The sequence below is a fragment of the Quercus robur genome, chromosome 11 (assembly GCF_932294415.1).
Source record: "Quercus robur chromosome 11, dhQueRobu3.1, whole genome shotgun sequence".
NCBI lineage: Eukaryota > Viridiplantae > Streptophyta > Magnoliopsida > Fagales > Fagaceae > Quercus > Quercus robur.
Genome location: NC_065544.1, coordinates 44,767,476 through 44,782,302, shown reverse-complemented (window position 1 = coordinate 44,782,302; position 14,827 = coordinate 44,767,476). Strand labels below are relative to the sequence as shown.

Below are 14,827 nucleotides of genomic sequence, written 5' to 3'. Positions count from 1 at the left end.
ATTTTGTAATGGTATTAGTCATCCATAAGCCCATAACACTTATAGTTGAGAAGCTCAACAAAAATATATTTTTTTTTTAATACAAGATAGAATTTCTATTCTAACTTAATCTAAGTATATAAATATGTAAAACTCCCTCTTAAAGACTTAAACTCTGACTTTTATACTCACATCTCACAAGCACTTATACTTGAAGAGTGAAAAAAGGTACACGATGGTGCTCAACAAAAATATATGAACTCAGAATGCAGCCACCCGTTCTTAAATGTCAGGCCCAAATTACAAATTGTTCCATTTAGCTTTACCAAGGACTCAATTCAGTGCTTAAATTTCAAATTTTATTCATTCTTTACTTCTCCTGTTAATGTCTATTAAGTGCCCAAAAATGTAGTCCTAATCATCCCATTAATTAAAATTTTTTTAAAAATCCCATCAATGAGAAAAAAACTTTTTTTGAAAAATTAAAAAATAAAGGGGGCAATTTACTCAAGAGGAATGCACTAAAGACTGAAATTTCACAAAAGAAGAAGTAAATAACGATCATAAATAAAAATTAGCCAAAAAGTATTATTTGCGTGGATATTTTAAGCAAACCCTTTGCACACACAACATTCACAGCTGAGATTAATCATGTTTCCCAAAAGCACATACACAATACTGTCAATACATATACACAAACAAACAAAATCAACCAGAGATTTCAATGGCCTTGACATCAGGTTTCTTCACCTCCACTTTAGGAACAGTTACAGTGAGAACCCCATTCTCCATAGCAGCCTTGATCTGATCCATCTTCACATTCTCCGGCAACCTGAAACTCCTCACAAACTTGCCACTGCTCCGCTCTACACGATGCCACGTGTCATTCTTGTCTTCCTTCTCTATCTTCCTCTCTCCACTAATCTGAACCACTCTGTCATCTTCGACCTCGACTTTCACTTCCTCCTTGTTTAGCCCAGGAAGATCGGCTTTCAACACGTGAGCTTCTGGGGTCTCTTTCCAATCAATACGAGTATTAACAAAAGCAGAAGTCTCTCTGGAAATTTGTGTTGGGAAATCCTTGAATGGGTCCCATACGTTTAGAGAAAATGGGTCGAAGATATTGCTGCGTTGGCCACCGTAGAAGCTTGGAGTCATCGACATTTTTGAACTTTGATGTTGTGAATAACTTCAGAGACTCAGATTTTTGCTGAATTTTTTTCGAAGGTTGAAGGATTTGATGGATTGGGGTATTTATGAAGATGACTAAGAGGATTCTAGTATAGCCTAGGCCCTGTTTTTTGTTTTGAGATTTTTGGTTCTTTGGAACTTTCTAGGACTATTGAGTACTATGTGGGAGCTACTTTGTGGGCACGTTTATGGACCTAAGAGCATCCACAGCAGTGGAGCTATAATGCTATAATGCTAAAATTTAACTCCACAAACACAAAAACCTTGCTGCAGCAGTGGAGCTAAATCTAAAAAATTTAGCTTCATTGCTACAGTGCACATCTATAAATAGATGTGCACTGTTCATCACATCTAAAAGAAAAAAATATTATTATATTAAATTTCTCTCTCTTCTTTTATTAAAAAAATATTTTTTCCTTTTTCTTTCTTTTCTCTCTCTCTCTCTCCGGTGTCACTTCTTTCTTCCTCTTTCTTCATCTTCCAGTCCTCCATTTTAATCAAACCAGCCTCTCTGCTCAGTCCTCCGAAGCCCAGCGCCGATCGCCGATCGAAGTCCATCCCAGCGCCGACCACTCCTCGCTTCCCAGCGCCGATCGCCGATCGAAGCCCAGCCCAACGTCGACCACTCCTCAGCACCGATCGCTGATCGAAGCCCAGCCCAGCACCGACCACTCCTCGCTGCCAGCGCCGATCGCCGATCGCCGTTGTTTTTGAGGTGTTGGGACCAAGGGGAGGTGGTTCGGAGATCAAAGGCTCGGACCTGGCTAGCCTCTCTTCTGACGAGCTCCAAGCAGAGAGCGGAGCCTACGAATCCAAGCCCACCGCTCACCACGAAGGTGTTTCCCTCTATTCCTTAAGCTTACTCATGACTATTATTTTAAAGCAACAAAGCTCTATCTGCTTCTATAATAGAGAATGGACAACATTGATCCCTGCTGTGCGCTCTGTAAGAATGATATTGAATCGAGTGCTCATATCTTTTTCCTCTGTCCTGTGGCAAGAGCAATTTGAAACTCTGCTTGCTGGGGTTTAAGAGCTGATGAAGTCAATCTCAACGACCCCAAAGACATCATCAAGCTTATCTTGGACCCCCCTAAATCTACCTGCCCTTCAAATGAGCTCTGGTTTGTATCTATGAACATGGCAGTCACTTTAGATGAGATTTGGTGGTTAAGAAATCATGTTCTATTTATCTGTTAGAGGAGAGACTGATTTCCAGACACCCTTACAGAACACCGCTCACCACCGCTCACCACGAAGGTGTTTCTGGCCCATATTATGACAAATCAGAATTTGATCTGATGTGCTGGCGGGGGATGGATTAGGAATTAGGATTTTGTAGAGTTTTACCATCTTGTGTTTGTGTTTGTGTTTGTGGCAGTGGGCTTGTGCTTGTTGTGGTTATTTTTTTTTTTTTTTTTTTTTTTTGCTGTGGACTGCCGGTGGTGGTGGTGGTGGTGGTGGTGGTGGTGGTGGTGGTGGTGGTGGTGGTGGTGGTGCCTGTGCCTGTGCCTGTGGTTGATGGTAGAGGTGGTTGAGGTTGGTGGTGTAATAGTTTTTTGGTAGTGAAATATATTATTTTATTGTAGTGGTTATAATATTTTATTGTGATGTTTATATTATTTTATTATGCTGAAAGCTAAAATAGATCCACTGCTGCAGTATGTGTGTTGGTAAAATAGATAAAGTAACTTTTGGTAGAGCTAAATTGCTAAAAATTTAGCTCCACTGCTGTGGATGCTCTAAAGCTTGAAGAGACTCATGGCCCATGGTTTAACAAGTCCCTTGAATATCTAGCCTTTATACTTTATAGCCCGACAATATGATTATATTGTAGAACTAGTAGCTACCTTGAAATATGCGGAAAAAAATTGTAAAATAAATAAATAAAATAAAATATGATATATATTTAATTAATTATATAATTTGTGAAAAATGATTTATTTAATTAATTAATAAAAGACAACATCTAATATAATGAAAATTTGTTTAGTGTTATGAACTTGGGTTGCTTTATCGAAAAAAAAATGATCTGATTAGTTTAAATTGATATGTTATTATTGGGAATAATTCACACAGTAATAAATAAAAAACAAGGATAACACAAAAAACAAACAGAAATAGATAACTTGGAAGCACAAAATTATTATCCTTAGACAATATTTGCCTCCACACTTTTATTGCTAAATGATTATTGCAAATTTGTCCCTAAGATACAACAAAGTTGTAGGATTCTACAGATAGCAATTTTAGAGAATAAACACAGGATTTCTTGTGTTTCTCGAGAACTTACTATTTTTCAATTGAACGTACGCCTCTATTTATACTCATAGGGTTATATTTCATCAAAAGGCACGTACGGAGAGTTAAAATATTTCATAAAATTGTTCACAGTGCTTGAAACCTCTTCAAACAATCAGAACAATTACCAAAAAATTCTGCAGAAAACTTAGTTTTTACAACTTTCGATCGGTCGAGAGTTCGTTTCGATTGATCAAATGCTCTTTTCAATCGATCGAACAGGAATCGAGCATCGATTGAAACAGGCAGAGACTCCAAGATAGATTTCCTTACCATTTCAATCAATTGAGCAAAAGTTTCAACCGATCGAAAATACTAAATTTCGAATTTTCATTTAGAAAATTCCAGAACTTGAATTTTCACTTTATCAATTTTATGAAAGAATACTCTCCAAACTCAAATATCATTATTACAACCTATTCATGTGTATACCTATATATACAACAGTTTTAACATTATTTTGTAACTCTAAAACTCAAATTAAAAAATAGATTTTAGAGTTGAACTTGTGATAATAAGTTAACAATTTTAAATCTCTCAAAAAAATTTACTCTAACTTTCTCTCTCTATTAAAATTCAAATTAGAATTAATAATTTTCCAAACAAAATCATTGCAGAAATTCATTGTTCAATACCTGAAGTTTAATAGTACAAAGAAAGACAAGAACCATCTCATACAAGATATTTATTTTGATACATATTATTCAAATTTATTTTTATACAAAATGACCAATTGAAGAGCGTTCACAACTTCACAAGATAAGTGAATAGGGATGCCTCGACAAAGTTTCAAACCCTTAATTATTACTTTCACATAATGAAATGGATAAGGTTAACTTGGATAAGTGCTAGTGCTTACTAGGATAATCTTCACATGATTAAGATTTAGAGGGCTATATTCCAATGCAGTGACCGATAGGTGCACTCCATTTACCAAGGATAAGTATTACTCTAAAGTTGTAAGATGAGAAAAAAAGAAAAGGGTTAGGCAAGAAGAGTCAATTGGAACTACAAAGAATTGTCCTCCTAAATCAACGTAATTTAACTTGCCGAAGCCTAAACTAAGCTCAAGTCATGTGAAGGTCCAAAACTCCTTCCTTCCTATTTGGGCCTGTTGATCTTCTTCCATGCCACTAAGGGATGGTAACATTGCTTTCCAACCAACCCAATTTTTTTTGGATAATTTCCACCACAAAATTGTATACCCATTCAAGTATTCCTCTTTAGCTTTAAAAATGGTCAACTTATTTTGAGTACTCTAAAACTGTCATTCAGAAACTATTTTGAAGCTCACTTCCTATAACGACTCAAGAAAAGCACTAATCACATATGTGCTATACCTCAAAATGACTAGTTACAATTGAGACTCTTTGTAGTGGTTAATAAAGTCCAAATCTACCTAGTAAATACCAGATATGAGATTCATCACACATCCACATACATCACACAATCAATTAAATTGGAGCATCATACTTCCACTCTTACATATTTCTATCTACTTTCTATGTTTTTGGTGGGTGTAAGGGTCTATTTGGTTGGGTGAAACAATAAGGATAGAAAATTGAAGATAGAAAAGTGGAGAAAAAACTAATTTTATAGATGTTTGATTGGAAAAAAGGGAGGATGAAAAATTAGTGGGCTTTAGTGTTTTTCCCTTGGCCCACCAAAATTCTATCTCCCAAATTTGAGGAGAAAATAAAGGGAAGAGAAATAGTTGCAAGCAATGACTGAACTATCTCTTTTCCTCTTACATGCTAGCACCTATTAGATTTTTTTGCAATATTTTTCCTAAAGTTTTTTTTTTTTTTCCTCAGGTTTAGCTATATGTGGATATTTATTTTTACTTTTTACTTTTTTCCTTGGCATGATTTTTCTTTTTCAATAAATTTGAGTGATTTTTTTGTTAGTTTTTTGCCACTTTTTTGTTTTAATTAGGCATCATTTTTTAATAAAAACTCATAAATAAATTTATAAAAATTTATTTTTTCCATCCTTCTACTTTTTCACTCCTAATCAAATACAAATGAATATTTTTCACTGTCAACTAAACACAAACAAAGAAAACTAAACTCTTTTTTGTCATCCAACTTTTTCATCTCTTTTTCATTTTCTATCCTCTCACACACTTTAATATTTTACCACATAAAGTTTCTTCTTTAACCACATTGTACTGCAGATCTGTTTAAAACCCATAAATAATACCAAAAAATATATTAAAGACCATAAATAATAACAAAATTAAATTAAATAATAAAATAAACTATCTTTTTAATATGAAACTAAACGCACACTACACATAAAGTTTCTTCTTTCCTGGTTAAAGTGTCATATTTTGTTAAGTTCATATTTGTGAGCTTCCAACTTTATTCATGTGTTTTGTAATAGGATTTGTCAGCCATAAGCCCATAACACTTATAGTTGAAAAGCTCAACAAAAATATATGAACTCAGAATGCAACCAACCGTTTTTAAATGTTAGGCCCAAATTACAAATTGTTCCATTTAGCTTTACCAAAAACTCAATTCAGTGCTTAAATTTCAAATTTTATTCAATCTTTACTCCTCCTTTTAATGTCTATTAAGTGCCCAAAAATGTAGTCCTAAAAATCCCATCAATTTAAAAAAAAAAAAAAATTCCATCAATTGAATAAAAGTATTTTTTGAAAAATTAAAAAATAAAGGGTGCAATTTACTCAAGAGGAATGCACTAAAGACTGAAATTTCACAAAAGAAGAAGTAAATAACGATCATAAAAAAAAAAATTAGCCAAAAAGTACTTTTTTGCATATATATTTTAAGCAAACACTTCGCACACATAACATTCGCTGCTGAGATTAATCAGGTTTCCCAAAAGCACATACACAATACTGTCAATACACATACACACGCACAAACAAAATCAACCAGAGATCTCAATGGCCTTAACATCAGGTTTCTTCACCTCCACTTTGGGCACAGTAACAGTGAGAACCCCATTCTCCATCGCAGCCTTAATCTGATCCATCTTCACATTCTCCGGCAACCTGAAACTCCTCACGAACTTGCCACTGCTCCGCTCGACACGATGCCACGTGTCATTCTTGTCTTCCTTCTCTATCTTCCTCTCTCCACTAATCCGAACCACTCTGTCATCTTCGACCTCGACTTTCACTTCCTCCTTGTTGAGCCCAGGAAGATCGGCTTTCAACACGTGTGCTTCTGGGGTCTCTTTCCAATCAATACGAGTGTTAACGAAAGCAGAATTCTCTTTGGAAAATTGGGTTGGGAAATCCTTGAATGGGTCCCATACGGTTAGAGATAATGGGTCGAAGATATTGCTGCGTTGGCCACCGAAGAAGCTTGGAATCATCGACATTTTTGAACTTTGATGTTGTTCTGAATAACTCCAGAGGCTCCGATTTTTGCTGAATTTTTTCAATGGTTGAGGAAATTGATGGCTTGGGTATTTACAAAGATGAATAAGAGGATTCTAGTCTACCTTTTTCAGTATTAAAAAACAAAAAGAGGATTCTAGTGTAGTCTAGGCCCGGTTTTGGTTTTGTGATTTTTGGTTCTTTGGAACTTTCTAGAACTATTGAGAACTATATGTAGGAGCTGCTTTGTGCGGGCGCGTTTATGGACCTAATTCAAGCTTGAAGAGACTCATGGCCCATGGTTTAATATCTGGCCTTTATAGCCCAACAATATGATTATATTGTAGAACTAGTAGCTACCTTGAAATACAAGGAAAAAATTGTAAATAAAATAATATACTTAAATTTTTTTTTATAGGAGATATATATTTAATTAATTAGATAATTTTGTGAAAAATGACTTATTTAATTAACTAATAAAAGATAACATCAAATATAATGAAAATTTGTTTAGTGTTATGAACTTGAGTTGCTTTATTGAAAAAAAAAAAGATATGATTAGTTTAAATTGTTATGTTTTAACATTATTTTGTAACTCTAAAATTCAAATTAAAAAATAGATATTAGAGTTGAGCTTGTGACAATAAATTAAAATTTTCAAATCTTTCAAAAAAAATTACTCTTTCTCTCTCTGTTAAAATTAAATTAGAATTAATAGTTTTTCAAACAAAATCATTATTGAAATTCATTGTTCAATACCTGAAGTTCAATAGTATAAATAAAGACAATAACCATCTCATACATGATATTTATTTTTATACTTACCATTCAAATTTATTTTTATACAAAATGACCAATTGAAGTGCGTTCACTACTTCACATGATAAGTAAATAGGGATGCCTCATCAAAGTTTCAAACCCTTAATTATTACTTTCACGTAATGAAATGAATAAGGTTAACTTGGATAAGTGCTAGTGCTTAGTAGGATAATCTTCACATGATTAGATTTAAAGGGCTACATTCCAATGCAATGACTGATAGGTGCACTCCATCTACCAAGGCAAGTGCTACTCTAAAGTTGTAAGATGAGAAATAAAGAAAAGGGTTAGGCAAGAAGAGTCAATTGGAACTACAAAAAAAATTTCCTCATGAATCTAACGTAATTTAACTTGCCGAAACCTAAATTAAGCTCAAGTTGTGTGAAGGTCCAAAACTCCTTCCTTCCTATTTGGGCCTGGGGACCTTCTTCCATGCCACTAAAGGATAGTAACATTGCTTTCAAACCAACCCAATTTTTTTTGGATAGTTTCCACCACAAAATTGTATCCCCATTCAATTTTTCCTCGTTAGCATTAAAAATAACCCACTTGTTGTGAGCACTCTTAAACCATCACTCAGAAGCTATTCTAAAGCTTATTTCCTATAGCGACCCAAGGAAAAATACTAGCTACATTTGCACTATATTTTTAAAAATTTAATCACAATTGAGGCTCCTTGTAGTTTTTAATAAAGCTCAGATCTACCCATTAAATATCCAATATGGAACTTATCACACACCTACACACATCACATAATCAATCAAATTGGGGCATCATACTTCCACTCTCACATTCCACTATTCAATAAAACATTTCTATCTACTTTCTATGTTTTAGGTGGGTGTATGGGTTTGTGTTGGTTAGGTGAAATAAGAAGGATAAAAAATTGAGGATAGAAAAGTGGAGAGAGAACAAATTTTATGGGTGTTTGATTGGTGAAAAAGGGAGGATGGAAAATTAGTGGACTCATGTATTTTTCCCTTGGCCCACCAAAAATGATGTTTGATTGGATAAAAAGAGAGGATGGAAAATTAGTGGGCTCACGTGTTTTTCTCTCGGCCCACCAAAATTCTATCTCCCCAATTCGAGGAGAAAATAGAAGGGAAAAGGACAATGACAAAACTATCCCTTTTCCTCTTACATACTTGGCACCTGCTAGATTTTTTTACAATATTTTCTTGAGGTTTTTTTTTTTTTTTTTTGGGTTTAACTGTATTTTTCTTTTTTAACTTTTAACTTTTTTCCTTGGCATGATTTTTCTTTTTCAATAAATTTGGGTGATTATTTTTTTTTTTGCTGGTTTTTTGTCACTTTTTTGTTTTAATTGGGCATCATTTTTTAATAAAAGCTTAGGAGTATATTTGTATAAATTGATTTTTTTCATCATTTCACTTTTTTATTTTTTATTCATTTTCTATTTTCTCGCTTTAATATTGTAGTCCATAAAGATTCTTCTTTAACCATATTGTATTGCATAAAGTTTCTTCTTTCTTAGTTAAAGTGTCGTATTTTGTTAAGTGCATATTCGTGGGCTTCCGACTTGTATTCCAGTATTTGGTAATAGAACTTGTCCGCCATAAAAGTATTCAAATTCGATTTCTTCAAAAAATTCTATTTTACCATCTCAAAACCTGCTTTATTAATTATATTATATTATTTTATAACACACCTAACATTTTAACTTTTATTTTCTTATATAACACATTAAAATAATATATCTACACAATAAAATATATAACCCAAAAAATAGGAGAGAGAAATTTTGTTGGAATCATCAATAAGTAGGAGAAAGACAATTAAAAAAAAAAAACTTTTTAAGAATACCATTTTGCTACCATAGTATCATATAAATAAGATGCTACTGTAATACAAATGTAATTTTTTTTACCATTACAATACCGAATAATGTACACTTTTGCACACTTTTATAACTTTGATGCTAAAATCTTCTAATGTATACAATTTTTAGAACATTCATATCCAATTTTTTCAAAAAATTCCATTTTACCATCTCAAAAACTACTTTACCTATTATACCATACCATTTTACAACACACCTAACATTTCAACTTTTATTTTCCTATACAACTCATTGAAATAATATATATATATATATATATACACAATAAAATATACAACACAATACCATCTATCCTCTTTCAGACACAATAAAATACCTCTTATAATAGTTGTAAGAGGCTATTGAAGAACAATGGTATATTTTTTTACAATTACAACTTTGGATAATGCGTGCTTTTAATGTTTGTGGATTGTAAAATACTATTTTGGGGCTTGCTAATGCTCTACAAGCTCCAATACTAATGCTCTAAGCCCATAACACATATAGTTGAGCTCAACAAAAATATATGAACTCAGAATGCAACCAGACCGTTCTTATGTGTTTGGCCCAAATTACAAATTGTTCCGTTTAGCTTTACCAAAAACTCAATTCAGTGCTTAAATTTCAAATTTTATTCAATATTTAATCCTCCAGTTAATGTCTATTAAGTGCCCAAAAATGTAGTCTTAAAAATCACATCAATTCGATTCTCAAAAAAAAAAAAAAAAAAAAAATCCCATCAATTGAATAAAAAGTGTTTTTTGAAAAATTAAAAAATAGAGGGGGCAATTTACTCTAGAGGAATACACTGAAGACTGAAATTTAAAAAAAAAAAAAAAAAAAAAAAAAAAGTAAATAACGATCATAAATACTTGAGGATCATCAATACTTGAGCATCATAAAAAATTAATCATAAAGTATGATTTGCATTGATATTTTAAGCAAACACTGTGCACGCAAAAAAAAAAAAAAAAAAAAAAAAAACACTTTTTGTGACCTTTCTCTCTCCCTTGTCTCTCCCTTGTGTGTGTTTGTTTCAAAAAAAAACCACTTCGCACGCACAACATTCGCAGGTGGGATTAATCATGTTTCCCAAAAGCACATACACAATTCACACACACACACACACACACAAAATCAACCAGAGATTTCAATGGCCTTGACATCAGGTTTCTTCACCTCCACTTTGGGAACAGTAACAGTGAGAACCCCATTCTCCATCACAGCCTTAATCTGATCCATCTTAACATTCTCCGGCAACCTGAAACTCCTCACAAACTTGCCACTGCTCCGCTCGACACGATGCCACGTGTCATTCTTATCTTCCTTCTCTATCTTCCTCTCTCCACTAATCCGAACCACTCTGTCATCTTCGACCTCGACTTTGACTTCCTCCTTGTTTAGCCCAGGAAGATCCGCCTTCAACACGTGAGCTTCTGGGGTCTCTTTCCAATCAATACGAGTGTTGACAAAAGCAGAATTCTCTTTGGAAATTTGGGTTGGCAAATCCTTGAACGGATCCCACACGTTTAGAGAGAATAGGTCGAAGATATTGCTGCGTTGGCCACCGAAGAAGCTTGGAATCATCGACATTTTTGAACTTTGATGTTGTTGTTAATAACTTCAGACTTCAGAGACACAGATTTTTGCTGAATTTTTTCGCTGGTTGAAGGATTTGATGGGTTGGGTATTTATAAAGATGACTAAGAGGATTCTAGTGTAGTCTAGGCCCTGTTTTTTGTTTTGAGATTTTTGGGTTCTTTGGAACTTTCTAGTACTGTTGAGAACTATGTAGGAGCTACTTTGTGGGCACGTTTAAGGACCTAACTGAAGCTTGAAGAGACTTATGGCCCATAGTTTAACAAGTTCCTTGAATATCAGGCTTTTATATTATTTTATTTTAGAAATGGTAGCTAGCCTGCAATACGCCAAAAATAAATATAAAAAAATAAAATAAAATTTTATATGATATATTTATTTGATTATTTTTAAATGAATGACTTATTTAATTTATTATAACTAATTAAGAAAACATAACATCTAATTTAATGAAAATTTGTTTAGCATCAAGAACTTGGGTAGCTTTATTGAAAAAGAATCATCGGACTAGTTTAAATTGAAACGTTTTAACATTATTTTATATCTCTAAAATTCAAATTAAAAAATAGATATTAGATTTGAACTTCTGACAATAAATTAACATTTTTAAAGGTTATAAAAAAGCTAACAGTTTTAAATCCCTTAAAAATTTTACATTCTTTTTGCTCTCTATCAAAATTAAAATTAGAAACAATGGTACCAAGAGAGACAATGACCATCTCATACATGATATTTATTCTTATACCTATTATTCAAATTTATTTTTGGAATTAAAATTTTTAAAATAGATTTTATATATAGATGAAAATAGTAATGCAAAAAGGCAGGACAAATTTTCTAATGCGTGTGTCACTTATAAAATATTAACTAACAATAAATATTACATTAGCTTATAATTATCCAATATTAAAAATGATAAAATCCTATTTAAGATAGAATATGTCACAAACTCGCAAGAAATATTAAGTGAATTAGAGATGTTAGTAGTAATTTTGTATCTCAAAAGGCAATAAAAATAGATTAAAAAAAAATCAAAACATAAATATTATACAATTAATACTTAAAATAAGAGAAATCCCTACTAAAAATTATCGAAAACTCCAAAATGTGTTGTGCTTGTCCGAGATTAGGCCTTATTACTGCACACTGTGAATTTAAGCTACATTTTAATTGAATCTATTTCAAATTAAATTGAAGTATTTGATAGAAATGACACTATTTAGAATTTGCAAGTTTTTTATTTATATTTTATATTTAAAATGCTCTATGCATTGAAAAAATCCACACAACGGCCCCATTTTGCATGAAATACATTTAACATGCCAATAACATAGTTAATATTTCATGATTTTGTCATGATCACCATCTTATTATTACAAAGAAATTAATTCAATTGAGACCAAATTTTTTAAAAACACACATATCAAATTGTTTGTTTTACAAATATGTGTTCAACGAGAACTATGGTTGAGATATTGGGAGAAACTAATAATTGTTCATTAAAATAAAGATCATGAAAAGTTAGCCGACCTTGCATTGACTAGCTTCAAGGTAGATCATGAAACGCTCATGCAAGAAGAAGTCACCCAACTTTACCATTTGCAAAATGAAAATTTTGAACTCATAAACTGACCTAATAAATAAATAAAACTCACTTTTTTATCAATATAATCTAACATTATGTCAATGAAACTGAAACACTCATTTAGATTGAAAAAAATGGGATGGATATACTGAAGTGCATAAAAATCATGTTGTTGGAGAAAGAATTGTGAAAATAACAGTTTGGAGGTTTCAAAAAGTTCTTGAACATAATTAGACTTGAGCGATTTCATGACGTCTTTGACGATCATAAATAGGAAATGTAGGAGATCAGTTTGAAAACCATGAAGTAAAAAAGATCATCTGGTGTTGTAAGCCTTCATTTTTGAACAAGTAAATGAAACTTTGATATCCTTCCCAATTTAAATTCTACCCAACAAATCTCCTACAAAATTTTCATTTTGAAAGCTGTAAAATCTATGTTTTTGTTAGCTTAATGTCATGCTAGATTTACAAACAATTAGTTTCTCATTTTAAGGTATCTTTATCTGTTGGCACATTGATATGTTCTTATTTCAACATTCTTTTCTACCCAAATTATATATATAAGACAGACTCAAACCCTGTGCATTTCTAAACGTGAGAAATTAATGAGTTGAGCTTATAAAACTGGAGATACCACATACATATCCTAACCTTTTGTATGAGAGAGAGCTACCCACTCCCTTAATGAGAAACCCATAGTAGCCTTTTGTCCCTTCTCTCTCCAATCTTTTATATCATTGAGAGGAGATTTCTACCATCACTTCTTACACAATTTATGAGTGTTAGAAAGTTGATTGGTTTGGAAACCATTATAGCTATCTCAAATCAAAATCCTTTGGTGGTTTTTCGTTGGCGACACAACAATGGTAACTTTGGTAAGCTAGGTCAGGTGGAGAAAATACTTAGAGCAATTGGTTGCTAGTTGGAACTTGGAAGTTCAAGTATACAAGGAGATATAGGCTCGGAGAGTTTACTGTCATTCATGCACTACAACTATTCATAATAGTGAATTTTTCGATGGTGATGTTGGCGGAGAGGTTTTTTCGCCTGAGTGATCAAGTTTTCCTCTTCAAAAGGGTGGATTTTTTTCCCTACATTTTCATATTGCTTTTTACATGCTTTAGATCATTATTGAATATGTTTGCAATATGAAATTTGGCTAAACACTTATATTGGACTAATTTGTAATTGTAGATTAAAAGTGTTTAAGCCATAAAAACCAAGGTGGTGTTTGTTTAATTTTTGAATTTGTTCAATTGATTTTTTTTTTTAAATTTATTGTTAGCATTCTAGAGGATACTTAAAAATAAATTCAAGTATTTGGTTCCTATGAAAAACAATGAACATGAATCTAATAAATCCAAAACACTAACGATTAAGAGTATTCACATTAGTTCGTACAAAAATTTGTGTCTATTTTAACATAATAACCTACCATTTTTATTTTACACACTCACTTTTCAAAACACCCCACGTCAGATTATTTATTTTACACCACATTTCATTAAAATATCAATTTTTCTTAACTTTTTTTAAAAATGATTTTCTTTCTTCAAACACATAAAAACTTAGATTCGGCTAGAGTAGAATTCTATTTCAGATAAAAATAAATATAGTAACGACATTGAAGTTTGGGAGGAGGAGGTGGGTTTTAAACCATAGACGCAAGGCAATATAAAGGATGTCATTATTAATGGGCTATCACTTAAACATTTACGTCAGTCATTAAAGTATAAAAACAAGATTTTAAAAGGATAAATCACATAACTTATTCATAGATCACTTAAAATAACTCGCTACTTGACTAAAAATATACATGAATAATCATTATAATAATCACACAATGGGTGAAACCTTTTTTTTCTTCAAACCAACTTAGAGTTAAACTTTGTTCAGAGATTATGCTTACTTTTAAAACTAACAATAAATCATATACAAGCTTGACATAAAAGAAGATTGACCACAACCTTTTGTATATTTTTAAAACTAACAATAAGTCGTATACAAGCTTGACATACAAGAAGATTGCCTACAACTTTTTGCAAGGTTGTGCAAACACTTTTTTTTTTTTTTTTTTTTTGGGTTGTGCATAACTCAAAGAGACTTAATAAAGAGTCTAAGTTTAGCATGCAACAGATATCTAAGTTTAGGAACCAACC

At 32.3% G+C, this 14,827-nt stretch overlaps 2 protein-coding genes across 11 annotated transcripts in view; both read right to left on the bottom strand.

Annotated features, from left to right (window-relative positions):
* Nucleotides 1–536: 536 nt before the first annotated feature.
* LOC126706587 (17.5 kDa class I heat shock protein-like) overlaps nucleotides 537–14,827 on the bottom strand; it is a 26,818-nt gene continuing 12,527 nt past the window's right edge. For 2 of the 10 annotated variants that reach the window (XM_050406119.1, XM_050406116.1), the window contains exon 3: nucleotides 537–729. In XM_050406119.1, the coding sequence (XP_050262076.1) occupies nucleotides 688–729 (42 nt within the window). In that variant the 3' untranslated portion in view covers nucleotides 537–687. Of the gene's footprint in view, nucleotides 812–6,145; nucleotides 6,972–10,366; nucleotides 10,612–14,827 lie in introns of those variants that run through there. The other 8 variants (XM_050406122.1, XM_050406121.1, XM_050406117.1 and 5 more) reach the window with 8 other exon arrangements.
* Nucleotides 10,367–11,273, bottom strand: LOC126706593 (17.5 kDa class I heat shock protein-like). The gene has a single exon (XM_050406129.1). It carries the CDS (start codon nucleotides 11,073–11,075, stop codon nucleotides 10,620–10,622), a length of 456 nt encoding a protein of 151 aa, XP_050262086.1. The 5' UTR covers nucleotides 11,076–11,273; the 3' UTR covers nucleotides 10,367–10,619.

What these genes read in the sequence shown, in the direction of transcription:
- LOC126706593 (XM_050406129.1), bottom strand. Translation starts at nt 11,075, where the DNA reads ATGTCGATGATTCCAAGCTTCTTCGGTGGCCAACGCAGCAATATCTTC.